At 34.6% G+C, this 27,992-nt stretch overlaps 1 protein-coding gene across 5 annotated transcripts in view; it reads right to left on the reverse strand.

Moving 5' to 3' along the window:
* LAMA2 (laminin subunit alpha 2) overlaps positions 1-27,992 on the reverse strand; it is a 747,833-nt gene that overhangs the window by 23,027 nt on the left and 696,814 nt on the right. For 3 of the 5 annotated variants that reach the window (XM_023503202.2, XM_031964285.1, XM_031964284.1), the window contains 6 exons: positions 26,118-26,129; positions 22,737-22,857; positions 19,061-19,237; positions 15,402-15,550; positions 4,723-4,899; positions 3,435-3,636 (listed from right to left, as the gene is read on the reverse strand). In XM_023503202.2, coding sequence (XP_023358970.1) covers positions 3,435-3,636; positions 4,723-4,899; positions 15,402-15,550; positions 19,061-19,237; positions 22,737-22,857; positions 26,118-26,129 — 838 coding nt within the window. The remainder of the gene's footprint in view (positions 1-3,434; positions 3,637-4,722; positions 4,900-15,401; positions 15,551-19,060; positions 19,238-22,736; positions 22,858-26,117; positions 26,130-27,992) is intronic. The other 2 variants (XM_023503203.2, XM_031964286.1) reach the window with 1 other exon arrangement.

Here is a 27,992-nt window from a genome sequence, read left to right on the forward strand (position 1 = left end):
CATTTATTGTAATAATCCCTAAACAAATATAGGAATTATGGAAATGGAGAGGAAAGAAAAGATAGAAGAGAGTTTGTGCAGCTGGAATTGGTAGGACATGGGTAACTGATTAGAAACAAGAGGTGAGGAAGAGAGAAGAATGACCAATAACAAGATTTCAAAGTTGGAAGACTTGGTACTCTGCTATCTTAGAGTGGGTAAGAGTCGAGGGAAGGAAAGTTGGGTAGAGTTACATGTATATTCTAGATTTTAGGCAAACATCATTCCAAAAGCTCAAAGGAATAGAAAACAATTCAACATCTAGAAATTCTAGAAAGAATGTAGAAAAGATGGCTAGGGTTAGCCACTAGATCTGTGTATTTACCGATATAGAAGAATTCCAAGACAAGAGGGCTCTCCCTTCCTTCTATTTTTTTTCTCTTATTTATCAGATCTAAATCTTATTTGTATATAAGGATCATGTAGATTTTGCATGTTATCTCCCCCATTGACTTATGAGCTCCTTGAGAATGGGAATGGTTTTTTCTTTCTGTTTTTTATTTTTTTTTTTAATTTCTAGCACTTAATACAGCACCTGGTATGAACTTAATAAATGCTTGTTGTTTGATTGACTGACATTACAGATTGGTGACTTCTCTGCATCTGTAGAATGGCCCTAGAGTATTAGGAGGTGAAATGCCTTGCTAAGAGGCATTTGTAGGAGTCAGAGATAGGATACAAACCTAAATCTCTTCTTAGCTCTGAGACTACCCACTAATCATATATATATATATATATATATATATATATATATATATATATATATATCTTTCCCTTTTCTCTCTTAGAGGCAGATATTATATATATATATATAATATCCTATTTATATATCATATCATATATTTTTATTATATTGTATACTATGTGCCAGGCATTATGTTAAGAATTCTTTTACAAATATTAACTCATTTGAGACTAAAAAAAATCTTGCAAGGTTATTACCATTATTATTTCCATTTTAGAGTTGAGGAAACTGAGGCAAATATAAGTTAAGTGATTTAACACAGAGCTAGTAAATATCTGAAGCTGAATTTGAACTCAGATCTTGATCTGAAGTTTGTTATTTTGACCCAGAATTCTTATCAACTGCAATCCAGCTGCTTCTGAAGGAATAAAGGAATAATATTCTCAAGGAAGAAAAAGGGATAACACTGATGATGTTCCAGAAAAAAAAATTCAATTTGGAGTCAGAGAATCTAGGTTTAAATATCATTGGTGTTACTGCTTATTTAACTGGGCCAAATCACTTAATTCTTCAAAGCCCCCATTTCCTCATATACAAAATTGGACCAGATACTCTCAGATTTCTTCCAGTTCTAAGTCCTATGACCCAAGTAAACCAATGGAACTCAAACAGAATGCTCTAATGAGCTCAGATTTGTACGTAAACAGAAAAGGTGGCACAAGGCCAAAAAAGGAAAGAAAAAAAAGACACGAGAAGCTTAGAAAAATGCCCCAGTTAATGAAATGACTTTCTTTTCTTGCTATGTTCAGAATAAGAAGATTAACAAAGAAAGGAGATATCTGTATTAATAGAGTTTCCCCTTTCTCAGGCAATGACTAGAAAAAAAAATTTCTGATTGGACTTTTTATTGGATAGAGAAATTTTTCTACTATAATATGGTACAGTGGGAAAAAAATACTGGATTTGGGATCAAAGGACTTGTGTTAAAATTCCAATTCTCTTGCTTACTATCCTTTTCACCATGGACTAGTACTACATATCTCAGGGGCTCAATTACCTCATCTGTAAAATGAGGGGTTTGAGTTGGATGGGTTCCGAGGTCCCTTTTTGCTCCAAATCCATGTTTCAATGATGAATTGGTATCATGTTAACAGATTGTAAAGAGAAAATAGAACCATTTGACTCTTGCTTTCTTCCTCACTAAGTACATTTCTCCATCAGATAGGAATGGGAAGGGAAGAGAAGGGAAGGGAAAAAGGATTTATATAGCATCTACTATTTTTGGGGCATTATGCTAAACATTTTACAAATAGTTAATATTAAATTATATTGGGGCAGCTAGGTGTTACAGAAGATAGAGAATTGGGGTTGAAGGCAGGAAGTCAAACACTGACTAGCTCTGTGACCATGAGCAATTTACTTAAGCCTATTTGCTTCAGTTCCTCATTTGTAAAATGAGCTGGAGAATGGAATGGCAAACTACTCCAGTATCTTTGCCAAGAAAACACTAAATGGGGTCACTGAGTCAGATGCAACTAACAACAACAAAAGGGTATACTATGTTGACTCTGAAAGAGATTTTATCTCTACGTCTACAGAAATTATATCCTAGGGCATTAAAATGGAAGACTTTGTAAGTGTTCTCAAGAAAGCATTTATGGTGATTTTTGAAAACTTGTAGTCAAGAAGATAGACTCAAAAAAGTCATTTTAGAGAGGATATAATAACTGTCTTTAAACTTCTAGAGGGCTGTCATGGTAGAAGAGGGATTTTATTTTAATGCTCCAGTGGGCAGAAGTGGAACAGATAGAGGGAAGCTAAGGGGTGACATTTAAAGAAACCAGTGTATTTGCATATTTCTATGCAGATCATATCATTCCCAATATAAGCTTCCTAACCTCTTTTTTCACCCTTCCTCCCTCCCTCCCTCACTCCCTCCTTTCCTTCCTTCCTCTCTCGCTCTCCCCCTTTCCCTACCCACTATCTTTTTTGTCTCTTTCTCTCTTCCCCTCCCTCCTTCTTTCTCTCCCCTTCTCCTCTCTCTCTGTCTCTCTTTTCCTGTCTTTATAGCCCAGGATCTCACATAGAATAGGTGCTTTTAAAATGGTGGTTGTTGAAACTGGAGAAAAATGACTTTTTTTCTGAGATTCAAAACTGTCTCAGAACTTAGTAGTTGTGTCATCCTAGGCAAGTCACTTTAACTTTACTCAGCCTCATTTCCTCAACTATAAAATGAAGATAGAAATAGCACCTACCTCCCAGGATTATTGTGAAGATCAAATTACATCTATAAAGTGTTTATTTGCAAACCTTAAAGTGCTTTATAAGTGGTAGCTATCTTCATCATCATTATTGTTTCTATTGTTGATAGTGATGTTTTTCAACATGCAGTAGCCTTTTATGTCTACCTAACTCTTATGTGTTGAGTTTATGGAATGAATGATTTGGAAGAAGTATAGAGAAAGATTATACCTATTTCAAAGATTATTCCTGTTTCAAGATGCCACAATCTTATTTAGGGGAAAAGAAATATTAACATGTATAGTCTGAAAATATTACCTAGTTTGACTCATCTACATTTCTTAAGAGAAATGATTAGTTCAAAAGAGAAGTAGAGTTAAATAATAGTATTTCAGAGGCACCTATTATTCTTCTCTAGTAATAATGCCATTGTTTTCATCTTGATGCTTGAGTGAATATAAAGACTTACATGAACAAGAATAGGTGTAGGCGGTGGAGAGGGGAATTTTGGAAAGGCTGGTGTAGTCTCTTTATCTTCTTCAAGGGTAGAATCAGTTGGGAAAACTATTTGGTCTGGAGTAACTTCAACCTCTCCTTCACCAGGTTTGTGATCTATACATCGACCAATGTCTGCATTTTTGAAGGACACAGGTTGAGCAAAGTCCATTGGGCTAAAGGGATACAAGAAAATGACAAGATTTATATCATAATTTGTTTGTCTTACTCCATCACATATCAGTCACTCTAGTTACTGGTTATCAATATGTCTGAATTTGACTTCAATGTTTTTAAGTTTCTCCTTATCTTTTTCCCAAAGTATATTTGTGCCTGGCATCAATTCATTTCACCCATAAAAGGAAAAATTTAATGAATAAATAAAAAATTATTGAACACTTAGCATGTGCCAGATACTGCACTAAGCCCTGGGGAAATAAATGTAGGCAAGCAAGGGTGTCTGTACCACAAAGGGTATGTTATAGGAAATGGAAGCCAGAAACAGCAGGATTTGGAAACTGTGCTTGCTTGGCTCTGCTCAAGATAAGAGCAATATCAGAGTCAGGGATCCAGAGACAGAGACCTTGTTTCAATGGGAGGAGGATGAAGAAGATGCACAGAGTGCAGATGACATGTTTAAAAATAAAGGAAGAAGTGTGGTGACCTTGTTTTATGTAAGATGAAATGGCTACTTGTCAAGGTCCCTGGGTCAGAGTTCAAGTTCAGGTGGGAGGTGGCTGATGGGGAGAATGGCCAAAGGTAGAATGGTTTAGAAATGGCTGCTCAAGATAATTGTATAAATATGTATGCCTATATTGGATTTATATATATATATATATATATATATATATATATATTTACCATGTTTAACATATATTGGATTACTTGCCATCTAGGGGAGGAGGTGGGGGGAAGGGGGAGAAACTGAAATACAAGGTTTTACAAAGGCCAATGGTGAAAAATTATTCTTGCATATATTTTGAAAATAAAAAACTTCAATAAAAAAAAGAAATGGCTGCTAATTATTTGTGTCATTTATGACGATTTCTGCCATGTATATGCCCCATGTATGACACCTGGGGAAATAATAATAATATATATATATATATTATATATGATATTTATAAAAATATTATCACATATGTGTAAATGTTTCCTTCTCTTCTTTGATTTCACAAGTTACATTGCAAATGATCACATTACAGTAATTATAATGATCTTGGTACAAATGATTAAAAATTAGAAAATGGAGGTTAACTTACATGGAATTTATAACAAGATTCCATATACAGCCTTCAAAAGGAGGTATGGTTCTGAGTGGAGGAGGTTGGTATGTCAATGGAGAGCCTCCTACAAAGAGTTTTTTAATGGTAATAGTTTGTTCCACTGTCAGGTTCTGCATATGCTTTCTGTCTTCATCCACTTGAACAGTAAACATTCTAATGAAAAGTCAAAAATACAAATAAAAAATACATGAGGTTTGGAAATTGACTGTTTATGACCATTGCTTTGTTCCCACCCACTGTAGCCATGAATGATCTGAAATGGGATGATTAGGAGTATTAAGCAAATGTTATTGTCTCTAAGGACCTCCTTGTTTTCCTCCTTCATTACGTCTCCCTAAAAACTCAACAAGGCCAGACAGTGATGTTGCAGGATTATCATTCTCTGGTTGAGATGACAGTTGTGGTCTGTAGCCTGATAACACTGCCATGGTGAGACCCTAGACTTCTCTACTGTGAAATAATGTCTAATTTTACAGGGCTCAGTGGGTTTATAGCAGCATAGGGTCACATTTGGCTTTCCTCTTTATTTCTTGGTTTGGCTAGCTATTATCTTCTTGCTACAGGACAAACAGCACTCCAGAGTGCTTAGGTTGCATGAATACATAATACAGCAAACATATATTGTAAATTTTACAGTGGATTTTAGGGGTCATTTGTCTGTGTGTGAGCAGAGAGAGCAAGGAAGGAACATTATTGTCAATTTACCATCTTCAATGACTTTCTGTAGTGTATACTCATTGACTTTTCTTAATTGATTTCCATGAAATAAAACACATTACAAATACAGAGGTAATTCATGCATTTACCAAAAACATCAGCTCACATAAGGATTACAGTGACAACAAAGAATTGTAACCATAAAAATGGTTAAATGTACTTTCCCCCTTTATATTGGAATGAGATAGGATGGAACCACAGGACCACTGCTCTCAAAGAGTAAAAACAGTCAGATACAGAGGTTCATTATAAGAGAGATTAAAAAAAAGTAATGAGGTTACTGAAAACTCTGTTTTATATATAGGGCAAAAAAATATGGGGTGGAAAATCTGGTTAGAATATAGATTGCTTTTATTTAGGGGAGGGTGATAGAAAAAATATGTACTAGTAAGAACGTTGACTGTGGAGTCAAAGGATATAGGTTCAGTTCTTGTCTCTAACATTTTCTACCTGGGTCATCTGGGGAAAATCATTTAACTTGCCTGGGCCTTGATTTCTTTATCTGTTAAATGAGAAACATGCTTGAATTAGATGACTTTGAAGTCACTTCCCGTTTTTACTATGATGTCATTAATAATGAAAGAAATGTATTATGACCTGAATTATTTTGGAGAGTCACTGAATAGCTTCTTTATCTGGGCAATGAGGTTAAGAGAAACAGAAAATTAAAAGTATCTTAAGTATAGATAGAACTAGTATATGATGTTGAAAAGATGGCCAATATAAGCTTTCATTGTTCAACTATTTTTCAAAGTGGAAAAATGAAGTTGCGTGCAAACAATAGAAGAAAGCATCATATATTCATTTTCCATTGGACACTGAAATGAAGCTTGCTACTAAAAATTGTAGGGGTAGGAAAATTCTTGCCAAGAGATTTTTTTTTTCATTAATTTTAGGAAAACAAAGGCTTCGGGATAACATGTGAATCATAATTAAATAATTTCCTCTTTTTTGACTAAAAGCCTCTAATAAAGCACCTTATTTTCAGCTGATCACATTGAATACTATAACAAAATATTTATCAGAGTTGTACTATTAAGTATTAGCCAAGGAGATATGTTTCTATTTTTTACTCATATATCCACTTATAGTCCCTGCTCTATTTTAGTCAGATATAGAAGAAAATGGTGTTCCCATTACAAATGCTTTTGTGAATCTCATCAAACCTCCCTAGGCATAGCAACTGACTTTAATAAAGGTCTTGATTTTTTAAAAGAATTTTAAGCCTTAGCCTTATTTCCTGTTGTTTTCCATTTTAACACTGTTCTTAAATTTCCATTTTAGCCCCTTTGTATGGGAATGCCTAAACAAAATTCTATTCTTTTGTACTTTAGTATTTATTTGTTCAAAAGATCTCATACTGAATACCTATTTTGTGCCAAACTGGTATTTGGGTTATGTTCCCCTGATTCCCAACAGTGATCATTTTCTAAGGCTCTGTACTAAGTAGGTAGGTTGTAGTCATTGTCATCTCATTGTTTTCTCCTCCTCCTTCTATTTTTCCTTCTTACTCCTCCTTTTTCTCTTCCTCCTCCTCCTCTCTCTTTCTCTTCCTCCTCCTCCTCTCTCTTTCTCCCAATGTTTTCTTACATTAATAGGAGGGGGCCAAATCACTGAGGTAAAGAAAGTGTCTTCCAGTTCTAAATCTGTAAACCAGTGAATTCCCAAATCTATATATTTGATTCCACTCTTTCTTCTGCATTTAGTCCTATATTATTAAATGCTTTTTTGATATCTCCATTCTATAGACTCCTCAAGCTCAATGTGCTAAAAACGAAATTCATCTCTCTGCCCCTACCCCCAACCATTTTTTTTGGATTATTGTATTTCCAATGCTTTACACATAGTAGGTACTGTTAACCTTTTTTTTTTTTCTTCTCCTTTTCTCAGAGTTTGGTTTAAGAAAGACAAACAGCTTGTATCTGTGGGTTTAGTCCTCTTAAATAGGAGGGCACGTATACATGGGAGCATATCTCAGTGCAAGTGGGGGAGAAGGGAGATATGGGTGGTTTGGGGTAGAAACTGTTATTATTTAGTGGTTTTATAAGGTCATTCTTAGTCTTAGGTTGTTTTTCAGAACTGGGAGTTGACATGAATCAGTCTGAGTCGGTAATCTAGAGTAGTATGAAAAGTTCTGGTTTCAGTATGCCAATATCGAAAAGAATTTTTGATACACCCAAGGAAGATTAAGGAAGGCTCAGTTTTATCTCTTGCTCAGCTGGTTCTATTTTCCAGGTCACTCTGGTCTCTTCTGAATAGTAAAGGAGCTCAAGAAAATCAAGGTGATTGGTAAAATTATTAACCATTACACTTTCACAGTGCTTAATAGATTTCAAACAAGTAATCTTTAAACTCTTTTAAAACTTTTCTCTAAAATTTTCTTTCTCTGTAAAAAAAAAAAAAAAGTCAAGGTTTGAAACTTTGGCATTATTATCAATTCTTTACTCTCCCTCATCCTTCTACATCCAGTTAATTAAGTCAAATCAATTTTATCTTAGTAAAGCTTCCTGCATCTATTCCTTCTTTCTACCACCCTACTTCCAGGTTCCATCTCCTCTTGCCTGAACTAAGGTCATTGCCTTCTAATTTGTTTCCCTGTTTGCAATGTATCCCTTCTTGTCAAAATAATTAACCTGAAGCAGTTCTGATCGTCACCATTTTGTTCAAGAAGCCAAGACTTCTTATTGCCTTTAGAATATAAAATATAAGCTCTCTCCAAGGTTCTTTTTCATTGCATCACTAGCTTTTCAGACTTATTTCTTATGGTTTCCTTTCATGAATTCTCCATTTTATCCAGACTGGTCACTTTGTTCTTTCCTAAAGTCGGCATTCTATTTCAGATTTCAACCTGGTAATAGATTTCAGATTTCAATCTGAGCTGTTCAAAAACTAAAATAGTAAACCTGTCACAGAAGTCTTTTAAGTGAAAGTAGATGACTACTTCTCAGGAAGGTTATAGAAGGGATTCATGTTTTTGCCTCCATGATATTATTCTACTAGCTAAGTCACTGAAACTTGCTTATGTTTTTGTTTTTCTAATAATGAAGTGTTTGTTTAAGAAAAAAGTATTTTATTGTACAATACTTAGGATCATTGATTTAGAACTGAAGGAGATCTCATCTAAGACCAAGCTTTTTATTTTAAAAGTGAAAAAAATAGTGGTCAAGGAGCTTAACCTTCTCCAAGATTACATATATAGTAGATAGAGACTGAGACCAGTTCAGCTTCTAGGGCCAGGGTGAAATTAATGTGGTATAAGGCCTGAAACCCCAAAGAAGGGGACAGTTTGGGGGCACTAGTAAAGAATGATATTTATCACTTGGAGCTGGAAGGGATTTCTGCTCCTTGTTCTTAGGTCAGTTGTTATAGAATGCATAGTTCTATGAAAGGGCTGTAACAGGGGAAGAAACCTGTCTAGGCCAAAGATTCTTGTGCTCCTAATTGGAAACAGGAGAAGTAGATTCCAGAGGGTTGAAACTCAGTTACATGGCTTGCCAAAGGGGAGAGCATGATTTGAAATTACAATCCAAATACCTATTCCTCAAGTTTCTAAAACTTGATGTGTGGATTAGGTTACTGGCTACCTCAGATGCCACAATTCCCTTTTATGTCCTCACTTAATATCTGTTACTTAGGAAAAGGAATAACTCATAAGACTATAGTAAAATCTTTTTGTAATGTTTGATTAATCACTTCATCTCCTAGGTTCCTTCTAAAGTATTATTTATTCTTTAATTTATTTTATTAATCCTCTCCTTAAAATTTAAATTTGGTGAGCTATTATGGGGAATCTGTAAAGGGTATAAGGAGAAACTCTTGAAGTTTTCAGCCCAAAGGGGTCCTAGATAAGAGTGAACCTGGGGAATCTAGAGGATGAATCCTATAAATTGTTCCACTAGGTCAAATTCTGAGTTGGCTAATGTGAAAACAAAATGGTATCAGAAGGGAATTGTGGTACCAATAATACCCAGTAACCACAATTTACATAATGAGTGTGTTTGGAGAGTTTGAGGAAGAAATGCTTGGATTGCAAATCCCAAGTCATACTCTTCCCATCTCTAAGTTCCAAAATAAACAGAAAACTCCCAAAGTTATAGTATTGTTTTTTAACCCAATTTTGCGACTCCAGAGGAAGCCATAGGAAAGAAAGTCATGAGTCAACCTAGTTAGTTGACCTACTTGTCTAAATGGACATTTTCTTTTTGGAGTATTTAATGCGACTTGATACTACTTATTGCTGAGGTAGCCTGCCTTGAACAGTAGGAGGGTTAAGTAGTAGCTTGTCTCTTTAATCATATGGAGGTTTTAAGTACTTCAGATGCTTTTGACATTTCTATATAGACAGTTTAGATTTGGAAGTGCATGAAAACAAAATATTGAGAGACATCAGTCTTGGGAATTTTACCACTGACTCTGGTCGGAGGTACCAGTGAAGATTTTTAATCCAGTTATTTTTGCAAGAACTTTTTCTGATTCTCCTTGAAGCTAGAGTCTGGTGTTCCTTTTTCCAAGTTACTTTGTATTACTTTGTATAATTTTCAACCCTTATTTCAAACAATTACCTTTCAGAGAGTCAAGCCAATCTCCTTATTATTCCTTATTTTGTGACACCATGCCCTATCTGTCTGTATATTTTCTCTAGCACTAGGAATGAACTCACTTCTCACCTTTCCTCTTAAAATTCCTAGATTCATTTAAAACTCAGCTAAATCATTTCCCTCTACATGAAACCTTTCTTCATTACATCCCCACCCTTACCCCAAGATGCTAGTTCCTTTTCCCATCACCTTGTATGCCTTTTGTGCATTTTGTCTATTACTCTTTCATCTCATGTTGGTCTATTATCTGTTATGTCTCCTGAAAGTATGTGAGTACTCTGAGGGGAGGTAGGGACTATTTCATTTTTGTCTTTGCATTCCTAGCATCTAGCATAGTGCCTAGGCACATACTAGGAACTTAATAAAGGCATTTCTATTGACAACTTGATTTAGTTTCAAAAAAAAAAAAAAAAAAAAAAAAAAAAAAGAAGTTACCTCTCTTGTCCAAGATTAAAAAAAAAAGCAGAAACAAAGATTAGCAGTTTCAGTTCATGGAGAATGACTCATGTAGTTCCTAAAAACCATATGTGCTCTAAGGTGGAAGGCTTCAAGAAGATAAAAGGGTAGGGATAAAAGATTCTGCTGGGTGTTAAAATAAAGTGAGATTGGTTTCTCATGAATTTTGTCCATATGGTCTGTGTATTTTGGATTGGACTAACATGATGCTGAAATTGTCAGGAAATAGTTTATTTTTCTTAACTTTGGAGCAAACTTTCTAAATTATACTTTATAGACTTCATTCTTTAGTATCCTTAAGTATCCAAGTCCAAATCCAAGGGATAAGTCTAGGGAATGTAGCAATGGTACAAAAACCAAAGGGCTGCTGACTACTGGGCTATAGTGAGGCAGCCTGAAATACAGAGCTCTGAGCCTGTAGTGGGGCTTCAACAAAGCCCGTCCAATCCCAAATGCTTTTCTATGTACTGACCCTTCCTGAGAATCACATGAAGCACCATTCTCAGTGCTGGAACAAAGTAGACCACCTTGCCATAAGAAAGACAAATAGGAAAGCTCTAGTAAAGCTGAAAGTACTGCAAGAAAGGCTGTTTCTTCTCCCCACTCCCAACCTTCTTCTTTTTTTTCCCCTTGGGAACAGAGATTTGGAGTTGGAAATCATCTAGTTCAACTATGTCTTTTTCTAAAACCGGAATCTGAGGCCCAGGAAGGAGAAATTATTGCCAGGATAACACAGGTAGCCAGGAGCAGACCTGAAATTCTTTCTTCATTACACTACATTGCATCTTCTTAGCTAAAATACTGAAGTGATTGTTAAAAATATGCCCCTTCCTAACATGGGAATACTTAAATTTTGACTTGAAGAACACCAACTTATGTGGAGGGTTATGGAGGAAAAAAATCTTCCTCAGAGCACATCATGTAAGTGCTTGTGTATTCTACTTAAGTAAGAACAGCCCTTGGAGAAAAAAACCTCCTAACATTATTACACATTACTTTTCTTCATACTTATTGTTTATCATATCTGGTGTATTTGTACTGGCTGGCCCACATTCCTAAAATGTACTCCTTCCTCATCTGTAGATAGAATTCCCAGGCCTGGAATGTGGAAGACCAAAATTCATGTCCTATCTCAGACATTCACTAACTGTGTGACTCTGGGCTAGTAACTTAAATCTCCAGCTATCTCAAGTTTCTTAATTATAAATGGGATAATATACCTCCCAGGATTGTGTGAAGACCAGATGAGATAATATTTGTAAAGTATTTAGTATAGTGCCTTAAAGTAGGTACTTTAAGAAATTTATCCTTCCTTCCTTCCTTCCTCCTTTCCTTCTTTCTTCCTTTCCCCTTCCTTCTTTTCTTCTGACTCATCTGACACTCCTTCCTCCCCCCATTCTAGTGCTTCCCTCTTTTTACCCTCATTTTTCCTTCTCTCTCTCTCTCTCTCTCTCTCTCTCTCTCTCTCTCTCTCTCTCTATTGTAAATCTCTGGAGAATAGGAATAGTTTTACTTTTGTTCTTATATACCCCAAACCTAGAACATTTTCCGGTACATATTAAGTGCATGTTGATTTATTGCTTGTTTGATAGCTTTTAAAGTGAAGGAATTCTAGAACCAAATTCCTCCTTGATTTATATGGACAATTGTTTTTGTTGTGGGTGGGGAGAGCTTAGGGAGGAGAGGAAAGGGGCAGGAAGAGAGGGAGCATCCACAAGGGCTAATTAATTTATGCATTACCTTGAGTACCCCTAGGAGAGGGGTAGCAAGGACTGGCCTTCCTTCTCTTTAGAAGAGAATTTTGTCACTGTATGTCCTTTCTTCTCTTCTCTCCCTCTCTACCCTCTCCCAAATTCTCTTGAAAGACAATTTTGTTGAAGATGCTGCCACAGACTGAATGTAGGGGAGAATGGGGAGAGGAATGAGAATCAATGGGAATGAATGGAAAAAAGGATAGGGGAAATGGAAGACAAAAAGACAAGAGGTCAAGGGAGAAGAGACAAGAGTCTTCTGGAAAAGTGGCTCTGTGGGGCTAATTGAGCCTCCTCCAAGAGAGTGAAGCATTCCATACTCCTAGTTCAGGAGGTTTCTGGGATTACAAACAGGTGATATAATTACAAAGGAGGCATTCCAGAGCCCTGATGTACATCTAAGGGAGATTTTTGAATAGAAGAAAGGGAACAAAAATATGAAGGTAGAGAGGGACAGACATCTTATTTCTTCAATAGTCACTAAATAATGGATTCTCACATCTCCCATATATATATACAAGAAAATATTTTGTTCATTTTGCTCTTGATTCTAATGTAGGAACAGCTATTCTCAGTTCCTCTTCTACGGTCTAAATAATGCGATGTTGGATGTTCATCATTTTTTTGATCTGCAAGTGCCTTTTGAGACAATATGGTAGAAAATGTGTTTTAATTTTAGCACTAAGTTCAGTGACTATACACTGATGTGTCTGTCCACTACTACCCTACCAGATAATGATCTGTGAACAACAAAACTGTTTGTTTATATGGACAATTAACTGAATGAAGAGCTTTCAATGTACACTATAACTTAATCTAATAAAAGCTGTATTGATAGTTTACAGCTGGGAGGTTAGATTCAATAAATCCCCTTTTTTTAAGAACACCTGTATAGAGGACAGCAGCACAGTACAGGAACTTAGCATTGGGAGATTCAGTGTGGCCTGAGATGTTCAATGATAACTTCTTAGAAAGAGCATGTCATAGTGTGTGTGTGTGTGTGTGTGTAAGAGAGAGAGACAGAGAGAGACAGAGACAGAGACAGAGATTGCTTCAGTTTGTAGCAAAGGCCTAGATTTAAAGACCTGCCTATGACAAAAAATCTGGGTGATTCTGAGTAAGTCACTTGACCTCCAAGAGCCCTAGAACTCAATCTGTATTGTAGACGCAGTTTCCTCAAGAGGATTTACCTAGCCAATGAAATCACAGATCTGGACCAAAGAAGAAAATTTTTGAAAATTTGTTTACTAAATATTTTGAGAACAGCAAGTTCCAAGATTGTTTTTATGCTTGTGGTCATTAGTTTTTTTTCCTTCATTTTCTTTCTGTGAGAACCTAAAATCAGACCCAGGGGTTAAAAATCTATTTAAGCAAGCCCTTTTTGATCTTCTAAAATATTTCTGGGCAGCTAGGTGGCACAGTGGATAAACCACAAAGTATTTCTGAAGATTTAGGCAAACTGAAAAACATATATTAAGCATCTTTGGAAGATACCAGGGATAGAAGAAAGGTTCTATATTTAGGACTTAGCCTTCAAGAAACTTAAGATGTCAAGTTTCTCTTTAATGTATTTATGTCAGAATCTTAGACTAATTATAGTACTTGGAAGAAACTGATAAGATTTAAAACTGAAAGATTTTAGAGATTAGTCCAACCTCTTCATCATATAGAAAATAAAACTGAGGCTCAGTAAAATTGAATAATTTATCCCAGATCACATAGGCAATAAATTCGAACCTAGATCTGATTTCCAATCCATGTTTCCCCCCCCCCATCCCCTATTTCATCATTGGGATGATTAACTTATCCTGATTGGATGGACCATTTATAATTTTATAAGAAATTTAAACAAAGCAACTTGTATAGTCTTAAATCCTCATTTCACAAATCTTTATCAAGTACCTATTAGGAGAAAAAAACACCCATGTCAATCTGTAAAGGTTAAACAAAGACAAGACGTTGTCCATTCTCCTAAGGAATTTATATCAATCTTGCCTTTGTTTCTAGCTCATGTAGTTCCTTGTCTGAAATGCTTTCTACATTTTAGTTGCTTTAATTCCCATCCTTTCTGCAAGGTTCCACTCATTTGTCACCTGGCCCATAAAAGCATGCTTTAGTTTCCCCCTTCTTTCATTCCCTTTACTCTCTTGTGGAAAGTGAACACTCCCTTCTCTAAACTTCCTTAGAAATTTGCTTTGCCTTCCTGACATTGATCATCATTTACCTTGTACTACAGTTCTTCTATGTACATACCATGCTTCCTAAATGGATGGAAAGCTTGAAGGCAATGACTAGTTCTTTATATTATATACATTATTTAGGAAATTTAATGATATATACTGAATGAATTAGAGATAGGTTACAGGTTAGTTTTGCTGACTTGCCCAGTTTCTGTGCATTGATACTGTTGATTATTTTACTCTATTTCTTTATGTTCTCTGATTACAACAAATTTGACTTCCAGTTTCTTGCTAAATATTCAATCTAACAATGAAATTGCTAATATGCTGTAATGAGGTTGTCTATCTTACAATAAAATCTTAGGAAAGGCACCTCAGATTTTTAGTTTTGTTGTTTAGTTTTGTTATGCAGACTAGCCTGATTTTATCCCTCTAAACTGTCAAAGGAACAGAAATAAATGATACTGATGCTTTTTGTAACAGGATAAAAGTGAACTGTGGAAATCTTTTGAGGAAATAAATACTGGGAAAATACAAGGCTCACTCACTCATCCACAGGTCAGGAAGACAGCTTTCTTGGGTGGCAAGAAAGGCGTCAATCATTCATTTATATTAGGGTGAAAGAGAGAATGATTTTTTTTTTGGTTGTTTAGTTTTTCAGACTTGCTGACTTTCAGTACAGTCTTTCCTGACTTTGAAGCCAGTATGATATCTGTTGTGCTTTTCTGCCTCTCACATATAAATAATAAATTTAGTCTTAAATTTCTAAAGAGTAGATGAGACTCAATTGACAATTTTATATCTCTAAAGTATAAAAGTTCTAAAAGAAATGAAATTATGTTTCCAAAAACTCAAGAAAAGTAGTTAAAGATATACAACTGTTTTAAGCAGTCTCAAAAAACTTCATTTGACTCTCATTGGATTTCAGTTAAAAACTATTTTGCTGTTGTTACCCTCTTGTTCTTTCCACATGAATGGAATGTTCTCTACCATCATGAAATGGGATTAGCTCTGGCTTGACAACAATCTTGCGCATGGTCCTCACTCCAGTGGAGAGATGTACTTCCAGACGGCCTTTATTCAGGAATATAGCATAATAGGCCTGTGATGGGGAATGGATGGCTGGTTAGTTGAGATCATATGGCAGTCCAAAGTAGCACTTAGGCATGGATACATCTAGGGAGGACTATGAAGTCAGTCACTCTGGGATTCTATCTCCAAGAAAAGAGATCCTTATCCTTGATATCCTCACAGACTTCTAGACAAGATAAGGATTTGACTCACACATCTACCAGAGATATAATAACAATAACAATTTCATATATATATAGTATACATATATAATACCAATAGTGATGTAATAATAATATTGCATTTACAACACATAGTGTAATAACAAAGCAATAATATAATAATGTATTCATAGTAATATATAATGTAATTAATACATATGTAATAAGTTAGCAATTATACTTGCTTTAAAATTCACAAAGCTCTTTACATGTTTTATCTCATTTAATCTTCACAACAGCCCCATGAAGTTGGCACTATTATTATCCCCATTTCACAGATGAGGAAACTTAAGTGACTTGTCCAGTGTCATATAGCTGTTAAGTCTCTAAGGCAGTTCTAATCAGAATCTGTTCCATCATGCAGTCTAGCTGCCATGTTGAAAGTAATGACTGTCTCTGAGAGAGAAAAGGTTATAAGATCACAGATTTATAATTGGAAAAGACCTCAGAGTTGTATAGCTGTTCTGTTATTTTATAGATAATGGCAGTAAGGCTCATTTAGGTGAAGTGATTTGCTGAAGCTCTAGAATCTAGAGCTGAAATTGGAAGCTTCAAGACATCTTGCCCCAAATCTGGATGGTCCTTCTAATATAATGCTGCTGGTAGAAGTGCTAGGCCAATGAACAGCTTCCTGTTCTTAAAGCTGACCAGGAAACCCATGTTGTAAAGAAAAGTCTCAGTCCTGATATTCACATGTAGAAATAATATTGTAAAATTGATGGGAGAAAGGCTCCAGCTGGTTTTTTAAGATTTATTCAGGCTCTCAAGCTCATGGTATTTTGAGCAGTTTAAACTGAAGGTATGTTACGCTAGCTCGTTGACTAGATTGTTATCACAAATGTGTAACTTTTTATTCCACAGTCAGAAGGGAGGAAAACAATTTTTCTTCCAAAAAATGTGCCTGCTTTCTTCTTGCCATGGTTACTATAGTAACCAATATGGTTTTGGTATCTGGTTATAGACCCCAGGGAGCTTGGATACAGTCGTGTTTCCTAAAGAGTTCTCTTCAGCAGTGAGAAGTTGGAATCATATGTTCACAATAGCCGCAATCATTCCTTCTCTGACTCAGTAGGAAATAGCTGTGTTGAACATGGAATATTCTAAGGATCTGGGTTTCTGCTCATGGCATATAAAGAAAGAGCTCACAGTGCTAAATATGTAGTAGTCATTTAAGAAATGTTTTGTTTGATTAAAAAAATCCACAAAAATAAAATTCTCCTAAACTCTGCTTATCTCAAGCCACAAATTCTGCCAAGTAACTGAACATGTTCAAGGCCCAAGTTTATCTTTGTGAAATTTGCTGGCAATGCCATTGTTAAATGTGATGGACAAGAACATACATTTTGAAAATTGGCCAATTTGAAAAGCACAGATCCTGTGACTAAGAGAAGTTGACTATTATAAACTCACTTTTTCATCCCTAAGAGCAGTGTTTTTAGATGACTGTGTTCTAGGAGTGAGCTCTATTTTTAAAATATAAAAAAAAAAACTTGAATTACTCCAAAGTTATTACTAATTTTTGAGTGAGCTATCATAGATTGTTTATGGGAAATTTTTAATAAAAGGGAAATATTTTTCTAAGTTGTTGATTTGAACTGAGTTGGTTGGCACTGAGTAAGAGATGTTTGGAGTTGGCACTCAAATTATATATTAATGATAAGAAAAATTATTATCTTCTTATGGAAACCCATTTTAGAAAATTGTGTTACTTTATTACTTCATGGATGTATAATTATTTGTTGTTATTATTGTTGTTGTTATTATTATTAATATTGAAAAGTAGCATGATATAATGCATAAAGTTCTGACTTTTGAGTTAAGATGACCTGGTTTCAAGAAATGCTTCTGACATACTGGTTTTATGAGGTTCAAAGTTTCATTTGTTGATATATATTGGCAGAGGGAGTTTTTTCATTGAAAATTTCCTATACTGATAAAGTCACAGCTTCAGTAACAAATTTTTAAAAATTCTTGTGTACTTATGAAAACTAATTTTCTATGCTTTATTGCTAATCGAGTGGAGGCTGATGATAGAAAATAAATTATAATGGTCAATCAAGGAGGGAAGCATCCCCTCATTGCTGATTTAATGTGAGATAATCTAACTATGAATAGAAGCTCAAGGTCAAGCCCAAAGAACAGAAATTTGGGAAATGATGTAGGTGGCTTATTGTATTTGAAGTTTTAATAAACTTTACCAAACTTTCTTTAATAATGAGGCAACAATTTCTTGGCTGTAGATTCCATATATATTTCCATGCCAAACCTTCTCTCCATTAGCAGAGTTAGTTTTGCATTAGGATCAGAAAGAATAGGAAATAATATTGTAATTATCCTTTTTATATCACAAGGATTAGGGGCATTCCCCCCAATTGAAAAATCCATGTAAAAATTTTTGATCCTCCCTTTGTACCAGAAAAGAAATCTGAATTATTATTATCAACTATGTTGATATTATGCAATACTGTGTATATATATATATATATATATATGTACAATATTGTACATATATTTCCTGAGTTTCTAAACTTTTTCTTAGTTATATGCTGGCCTTCATTTGTCATGTACAGCTTCTGTAAAACTCCTTCCAAATTTCCATTTAATTTCTTTTAATGATCCATGATATATTAAAATTGTTATGGGAACAGTCTCGATATGGAAAAGATAACTGTAAAACAAATAGGAAAATTTCTTGCGACTTGACTGCATATTTTTTGTGGGCACCTAAAAGTCATATATTTCTTTTGGTGTAAACAAAACATCCTGTTTCTTGCTTCTTAATTAGCTAACTCAAAAAAATCATAATGAAGATTTTTATGCAAATAAGAAACGAAATCATATACAAACAGAGGTGGACATGAATATTGTTAAAGATTGTTTAGGAGACACAATGGATTTGGAGTCAGGAAGATTTGAGTTCAAATCCAGCCTCAGATACTTATTAGTTGTAAGACTTTGAGCAAGTCATTTAACAACTCTGAGCCTCAGTTTCCTCATCTGTAAAACAGGGATAATAATACTACCTTCCTTCCAGACTTGCTGTGAAAATCAAGTGAGATAATTTTGTAAAGGTGTAAACCTTAAAGCACATTATAGGTGTTAGCGATTATTGTGATTATCATCAAATCAGCCTGGTTTTAAGTAAGAAGTGAAATTGTCATTACTACCAACTAGCAAAAGAATCATAAAACTTTCCTTCTTGAACAGTGTACAAATAAAACACAAATAATAAACTTCAAATACCTTGCCCATATCTTTCTTAAAGAAAAGATGCTTAGGAACATGCAGGCACAAACATTATTTACTCTGTCTTTTCGTACCTGTCCAGTCTGTCTGCGTTTTCTCCTTGGTGAGTTATTAGTTCCACTGCTTCCTAGAAGAATGATCCCAGACTCATTTTTGGTGCTGAAGGAAAGGTTGATTTCTGTGCCAACGTCAAGTGACACTGGTGGGAGCTCTACAAATCCAGGCTTGGGAAAACTAACAATGTAAACATTCTGTGTAGAGGAAGACAGAAATAACTTTTAGAAGTGACAATATAAAGGAATCCTACTATCCAGTTTCATCCCATTTTCCCACTAAAAAAATCAACAGTTATTTTTAAAGAACTTACTATGTGCTAAGCACTGGACAAACAGACACATCAATTATTTAATAACCTATAATTAAGTTCCTATTGTGTTTCAGGGACTATGCTAAGTTCAAGTGATTTAAAGACAAAAATGAAACCATTTCTTCCCTCAAGGAGTTTTTACTTTCTATGGTGAGAGATAACATGTACACATATAGGAATATATGAAATATGTACAACACAGATATACATAGTGTAATTTTAGAGGGGAAAGCATAAACAATTTAATATTATCAAAAAATATAAGGATCATAGAAAGGAAGTGAACCCATTACTTGTCAAACAAATGAACATCTGAGTAATAATAAAATTATTTTTTCACATTTAACTTTATCTCAAATGGCCAGCTTCAAGCTTATAAAAGATGAATACAGATTTGCATCCCTTTTTGAGGTTTCAGGGTTTGTTACGTCTGACTTGAAAAAACTGAAAATTAATCATTCTCCTTCATTTCATCAGCTGATTATTAATGTTTTACTGATGAACCAAACACATAAATAAAGCATAAATATGGATGGCCTGTTTACTATTACTGGCCTGTTACTGCAATCAGGACTGGCAGATATTATTCACAAGTGATGTACACTTTGTCACAAGCTGATAAATCAATTGCTGCTGATTTAACAAATTACCAAGGCCAGTTTGACCCTTTTTGGAAATTAAAAACAAAGGAAAGAATTTAACTATGCCAACTGATCAGCTGTCAGAGTCGCTAGCTTTTCTGGACATATAAGCAAGAGCCTCTTAGGAAGCAGACTATTCTTACAACATTTCTGATCTAGCTAAGGCATTTAAATGACAAATATTAGTAGAAGGTATAATCTCCTGAGCTTTCTATTACAATTTTCAAATCAAGGAGCTTGGGACAGTTCAGATGAAACTACTGTATGGTCAATTGTTCCTTTTTTAGTATTTATCCACATTAAATCTCTGCTTCATCCTCCAGTTGCAAAATAATTCCTGTTTACTGAAAAGCGACTTTACAAAACGATCATTTCAAGCATACAGGCTATTCATTTTGCAGCCAATTTTTCATCCCCATGTATTTCTTCTGAATGTGAATGAGAGCTGGGCTTTGGAAGATTAAAGTTCTCAGTAAAACTTTCTTCTAGGAGCTCAGTGCCATTCCTTTAAGATTAAATTCCATCTATATTTCCCTTTTTCTTATCCCCAGGCTTCCTAGGATGCATCTAGAATCACTGTGGCAGAACTGGCCCCACTCTATGATTTGGTGTTCCAATTTGCGGCTATAAATCAATTCAATGGTATGAACAGTAGAAGCCCTGAGGTATCAGTAAGAGTCTGAGGGACAGAATTTTAAGAGCCAGAGGGAGCCTGTATATTATCAACTGTTCTTATGGAAGTTTTTGTTTAATATTGAAATTGATAGATGTATCTTGATTCTCCCCCTCCCTCCATAATTCTAATTTGATTCATAATGGAATTGTGTCTGTCTGGTGTTCATTTTGTAACTATAGCTCTTTGAAGTCCACTTAAATTTTAACAGCTTTCAGCACATTTTGTTTGAGAAGAGTTTAGACAGCTATCAATGGGAAGAAACATACTCTAGAGGCTAGGCAGCAGATGTAGAAATGGCAGATATGGAGAGGCAGTGGCAGAATCCCAAGACCCAAAAAAGGTTTCTTGAGGTTGACAGTGGTAGAATGGACTAAGATTTCCTAAAGTGAAGAGCCATGTGATCCGAGAGATAATAGCAGCAAGTAAAAGTGATTTGTACAGCTAGAACTTCTTGACACATCTCCCAGAAAGAAAAAAAACCCCAAACATTCTTGGTTGAAGGAAGCCAAATAAATTATAATTTCATTTAATGGGGCTAAAAGTCTTTACTTAGGCTTAAAATATTATTTTAAAGTAAATTAATGACTTCGGATTTTCCATGATGTTCTTAGTAAGTGATAAAATGGATTATTATTTATATTCTTTTAAAGAACAGGAGTCTTTTTTCAGTCTCATATGTGTAAACTCCTTCCCTGATAAGAAAGAGTTCATGTTTTTGAACAGCCATGCACAAGACAGTCAGGTGGGACCATGAGGTAGGAAGGTACTAGTGTCTTTAATTTTCTATATGGTTTCTAGGAAGAGCTGAATAGCTATGATATGGAAGGAATGATGCTGGAGAATCCCAATCTAAAGGTGAAACCCAGAATTGAAAGGGACTTTACAGGTCTTTAGTATAACTCTATTTGTTAAGAGATATTTCTTTACCTCAATCTCAGATCTGCCTCTCCTCCCCACTATACCTAGTTTTAAGACTAAGCAGAATAAGTTTAATTTCTCTTCTGCATTACAGCCAAATATCTGAAGTAAGCTTAAAGAATATAGTGATATGTCTTTGTGCAGGGTTTAGAGTGAGTTCAAATTTGACCTCAGATACTAACTAGCTGGGCCAGTCACTTCATCCTTTTTTGCCCCAGTTTCCTCATTTATAAAATGAGCTGAAGAAGGAAATGGCATACCACTCCTGTATTTCTGACAAGAAAACCCTAAAAGGGGTCACAAAAAATCTGACATGACTAAAAAGTGACTGAACTGAATCCATATTTTATTCAACTGGTTTGTTTTCCAGTCTCTTCATGGTTCTAATTATCTGCCTTTGAGTCTAATAGCATCCTTAAAAGGAGGAGCCTAGAATTGAAAAAAATGCTTCACACATGTTCCAACAAAGGCAAAGTGATGCTCTAGGTTGCTATGCTTTTTGCCTTTTTGACTATCTTGTCATATTTTAAACTGATATGAAATAAGTTTGTCATTTGCTAAAAATCACTTGATCTTTTTCACACTTTTCTTTAGACATGCTATTACCACCATCCTGTAATTGTCCAGTTGTTCTTTGAAATTCAAATATGGGACTTTTAATTTTTTCCTATAACAATTTTATTTTTAACAGATTTGACCCATTGTTATAGCCAGTCAGTATACCTTGGAGGATACAGATTTTGTCTTCCAATAAAAGGAAGTATAAAATTAGATTGCTCTTTAAAGATCCCAACACTAACAAAAGCCATCCCTCTCAACATTGTGGGATACAAAGAAAATGTAGGTTTGGAGGATCCCTACTTTAAGATAGCTCTAATTTATATGAAAGACACCCTTTATCTAAACTATAGACAAACTGCTGAACATGCATAATTATTTTGTGAGCTATCATTTCACCAACTTAGTTTGGTAATGAAAATTCATAGAACAAAAAAAGCCACTTCATAGTACATATATTATTGGCCTACATAGGATGTGGAAGAAGAATCTGTCTGAAGGCATTTACTCTCACAATAGCATGTAATATCTAGGTGGTTAAACTACATATGATATGAGTCTGTTTTTGAGGTAAGCAAAATCCAACAAACCTCAAGGGAACATCCTTTGGTCACTCCAACATAATCAGGACTACTGAGTATGTTATATGGTGTTCGTGAAATTTCAATATCCTTGAGGCATCCAGCGTATTTCTTCAAGTTTACTTCAGGCCTTTCAAAACAAAATAAAATAAAAAATAATAGCAATGTCATTTTGTCAGCTAACTGAATAATTTTTGTGGCTACAGAGCAAGCTATATGAAGCAAAAAGCACAGCTGCAGACATACATATGCAGATATGTGCACACATGTACATAGCACATATTTTTCAGAATCTATTCAATTTATCAGGCAAATATACATGTGTCCATCCAACCAGAAAAGTTTATGAGCGAATTTTTCTTTGTACTGGCATCTTCACACACTGGAATACACAAGCACCAATCAGGCATGTTCTGAGCTCCTGTTCTGTGTTCAGTTCTTTACTATGAAACAAGTCAGTTGTTTTTTTCCCCTCCTAAGCAACATAAAACTTTGAAGACTGAATAAACTCAATGATATTAAAAAACATAAAGAAATATTTGCTAGGCTACTTCCAATAGATTTGCGATGGAAGAAGCCATCTGCATCAAGAAAGAAGACTAGAGGACTGAATGTGGATAACAACATAGTATTTTCACCTTTTTGCTGTTGTTAGCTTTTTTTTTTATTTTTTTGATTTGATTTTTCTTGTGGATCATGATAAAGATGGAGATATACTTAGGAGAATTGTACTTGTTTAATCTATATTGTATTATTTGCTGTCTAGGGGAGGGGGATGAGAGGGAGAAAAATTTGGAATACAAGGTTTTGCAAGGGTGAATGTTGAAATCTATCTTTGCATGTATTTTGAAAATAAAAAGATATTATTAATTTTTTTTAAAAAAAGAAATATTGGCCAGAAGATTCAAAGTCTTTTGATTCTGGAACCTTCAATTAAAAATGAGATCTTTTTCTTTCATTACTTTTTTTTCCTAATCAAAGGACAGAATAAAATTAGATTTCTCTTTTAAAGCTCCCAGTTCTAACAAAAGCCAGTACATTTATTCATCCTTGATGGCATTTTTTGAAAAGATTTTTCAGGTTAACTCTAAAGTCTTTAGACTAGATTAAAGCAATAACACAGTCCAAGAAAAAAAATGACACTTCATATTTTCACTTACTATAAGATTGAAAGAAAGGTCTTACTATATTATATATAAAATGTTTCCTTCCTTTTCTTCCTTTTTCTCCCTTACCTTGTCTTTCTTTACCTTATCTTTCTTCAGCTCATTTCTTATTCTTTTAAATATAACAATTTTTCCTTTGACTCTTAGGCTACTAAATCACTGCTATGTCCCTGAAGTGACACTGTGTCTCCGTTTTCTACAGAACCAAATGAGTACTTACTGTGTGTTTATGAGCTGTTTAGGAACATTTTCAAGAACTGTCTGGCCAATATTAACAAATGATACTACAAAAGGTTATGGTTAATATAATTCACTTGTTACCAGCAGCTAACTAGCTTGCTGCTACATATTCAATTTAAGTATTGAGAAAATCAAAGAAGCTGAGAGTTAGAAGGAACTTTTAGACATTGCCTGATTCACTCTACTTTCTCACTTTTCTGATGGGTAAAGTGAAGCCCACAAAGGATGTCACTTGCAATGGAAGACATAATGGCAAAACTGAAATTAAAGCTCATATCGCCTAAATCCAGTTCAGTGTTACTTCCATTATATACATGGCCACAAAGAGATGTAGATATATTCTGCTCCAGTGAAAAAAATTCCCCAACACGTGAATGATAGGGAGGAGGACAAACCAGATACTGGTAGAATATATCGGATGCCAGATTCTTGTCCTAGCTTTAGTCTTTCTCTTTGGATATGATTGATTCTTTCTGGTAATGTTTTTCTGATCTTAGATCCTGTCTGTTAACTCACTAAGCTCTCTCTAGGAAGGAAACACTTAATTTTCTGGTTATTATATCTTTTCTGTTGAGCCCTTAAAATAATTTGTATAGTTTTTGGGACAAAAGGAATCTTGCACATCTCTTTGATTTTATACATTTACTTATGGAAAGGAGAGATTGACTCATAAGAATTTAGAACTCATGTGAACTAATTAACCCTCTTTTCATTGATTCTTTTATGGAAATGAAAATAACGGTTGAAAAACATAATCATTCAGCTGGCTCCATAAGGTGGAAATCATAGAAAATAAGTCCTTACATAATGATGGGGTACAGATAAAAGGAAATCCTGTTCCCTCTACATTACTTATAAAGAAAAAGTTCCAATTTTTGCTCTACTCAAGGACATCATTCAAGGACACAATTACAAAGCAACAGGAGTTCATCTCAGAACATTTTCATTAGCATATGTTTCTACTGAAAACCAGACTTTACATTTCAGCAAGCACAGCACCCTCTAGCAATTTAGCCAGTTGTCACATTACACGATAAAACACCTGGTTCACTCAAATTTCCTGTCTTTCTTTCTATTGTACTTTCATTTTTGGATCCTAATTCCTTTCATTATTTCTCTAGATGAATATATTCCTCATAGAGGATTTGATTTCTATCTCTTTCCCAGAAATTTGGCAGTCAGTCTACCGAAATTAAGCCAAAAATGCCAGATTTTCGTCTTGAAAAGTCACTATGAAGTGACTCAGACTTTCAGGTCCCTTTGGAATTGACCAGCCACCAGAGAAACCTACACTGCAATTAATTCTTGGCTAACAAACAAAAAACAATGGCTCTGGGAAGTTTGGGGACCTTACCTCAGATCTCTTTGTTGTAAACTACATTATACTGAGAAAACATCTGTTACTGTAGTTTTAACTACAGCCTGTACGCATATTCCGTTTAGCCAACTCCAGAACTAATTCCAAACAAACACAGCAATGCATCAACAGCTGTGCAGAAAACCTTTGGAGGGCTGTGAAGTACATACATGGGGGTGTGCAAAAAGCAATACTGCAATGCTAAGCGCTGGGAGAGCAGGTTGGGCTTTTTAGCAAAGAGCATGGTTTTTGGAAATCAAGGTCATGGGTTTGATCCATGTGTAGTCCAGTTTGCTTTACTCTGGTTCATGGCCTTAGGTTATACCCAGGAGCCTATATGACATTGGTCATAAAATGGATTTGTTGATAAGGAAGTGCGTATGGATTAGAGTCTGTCCATTACCACTCTTAGAAAACCATTGTAAAGCACGCATCCTACAGATGGTAGATTTTTGTAAAGGAAGGAGCATGAATAGGATTTCAAGAAAAAACATTTGTTTATAAAATGTACCCAAGATAATAGCTGGCGACAGCGTCAATATGCTTTTTGCATTGCTGTTTTCTCTAAAAAGCTGTACTTACTCAACCCATGCACTTGAAGGAGGCATGCATAAATGTAAATTTTACCTGGCTTTCATACTATGACAAGGGGGAAAAAAGAGAGAGAACATTTACTCATAAATGCATTCCACTTAGAGGACAAGAAAATAGTTTTATTAATCTCTGAATAGTGAATGGATACTGATCAACAAGGAAAAATAAGCACAAAATCTGCCAGTGAACAGATACATAAATATGCTCCTCCCATCACACCCTACAGGTAAATTATAGGAGCTATATTATTGCTTTTCATTCCCATTTGCTCTGAAAATTTATGCTAAAATAAATTGTTCATTTTATCATTCCATCAGAAATACTTAACTTTTTTTTTGTATCAAGACTCCTTTGTTAATATAATGAATAATAATAGCAAACATTTATATAGAACTTTATGTTTTACAAAATGCTTCACATGTCTTATCTTTTTCCATTCTCATAACCCTGTATGAGAAATACTATGATTATCCCTATTTTGCTGATGAACAGGTCACATGATTTACCTAGGATCATGTAACTAGGCAGGATTAAAGACAGGATTAGAATTCAGGTCTTCCCTGACTTAGTGATCTATCCAGTAAACTAGCATCTAGTGGTGTACCCTGGTGAACCTATAGATTCCTTTTCAGAATACTGCTTGTAAATTAATAAAATAAAATATGTAGGGTTACTTTTTTTAAAAGAAAGCAAATACTGAAATATAGTTATAATATTTCTTTAAAAGTTGCCAAACCCTAGGTTAAAAATCCCTGTGAAAAGTAGTTGTGGATAGTGGATCCATCTCTATTTTTAAATATTTCCTGATATCTTGTAAATGTGAACTTTTCAAGAAATCTGAGATTATTAGTACCTATTCAAATACTCTATGCCCTACTATCTGTATCTTATACTATATATTCCATCATTGAGATCACAATAATGGACAAGTTATACGTGTATGTAGTTTTTAGCTTTCTTAGAAATGACAACTGTATGTCTAAAGACTATTTTGAAATAATGTGACAAGGGATGAATTCATAATTATAAAGTGCTACACTATGAAAATAGTGATCTTTAGACTAGAAAATATACATTAGGCATGTAGTTAACAAAGTCAACTAATAGATATATTTTCCCTCATTTTCTTAAGATCTTCCTTATCTTTTCTGGAAAAGATCTTTCTTGGAAAGTCACTTTGGGGTTGTGAAAAGCTGGGTGTCATCCCTATATACATAGGCCTATTCTAGCTATGTTTTATTCATTCCTGTTGGAATATAGAACTTGTGACATATGATTTTTAACCTATTGAAGAAATGATGGGAATTCTGAAGTGGTACAAAAATTATAGTATCTTGACAAATTCACTAAATATTTAAATATATTTAAATTCTAATTGCTTTTCTTATGAACATTTTAAAAATTCATTATAACATTTGCTAGTTAACAGGATCCCAATACAACACACTGTGATCATTATACCTGTCTGTATTTAATCATAGTAAAGTAGTAACATTCAAGGTCACTTCTAGTTCCAACAGTATAAAATAGTTATAAAATTAGAATAAACAATTTGGAAGAAGGTATGTGTTTATGTATGTGTGTGTACATGTGTGAATCAAGTTTCATGTTGATTTATATAGTGTGAAAATTCTCTCAACTATAAACTGCTGGACTCTCTGACTTCTATCCCCTATTCATTACTACTAAAAAATACCTTAAAATCCCCCTTAAATCAAATGTGAACTTTTATCATAGAAGATTGGAGAGAGGTCTCTAGCACCCATGACAAAGACTATGATTGTAAAGATTTCTATTAAGGATTTCACTTAATTCTATCACTTTGTTCTCCATTTGAGTAAAAATATTTTATGAGTACCAATAGCATTTATAGTTTCCACTAATAATATTCTTTAGGAATATTGCAAA

Source organism: Sarcophilus harrisii, chromosome 4 (genome assembly GCF_902635505.1).
Source record: "Sarcophilus harrisii chromosome 4, mSarHar1.11, whole genome shotgun sequence".
Taxonomy (NCBI): domain Eukaryota; kingdom Metazoa; phylum Chordata; class Mammalia; order Dasyuromorphia; family Dasyuridae; genus Sarcophilus; species Sarcophilus harrisii.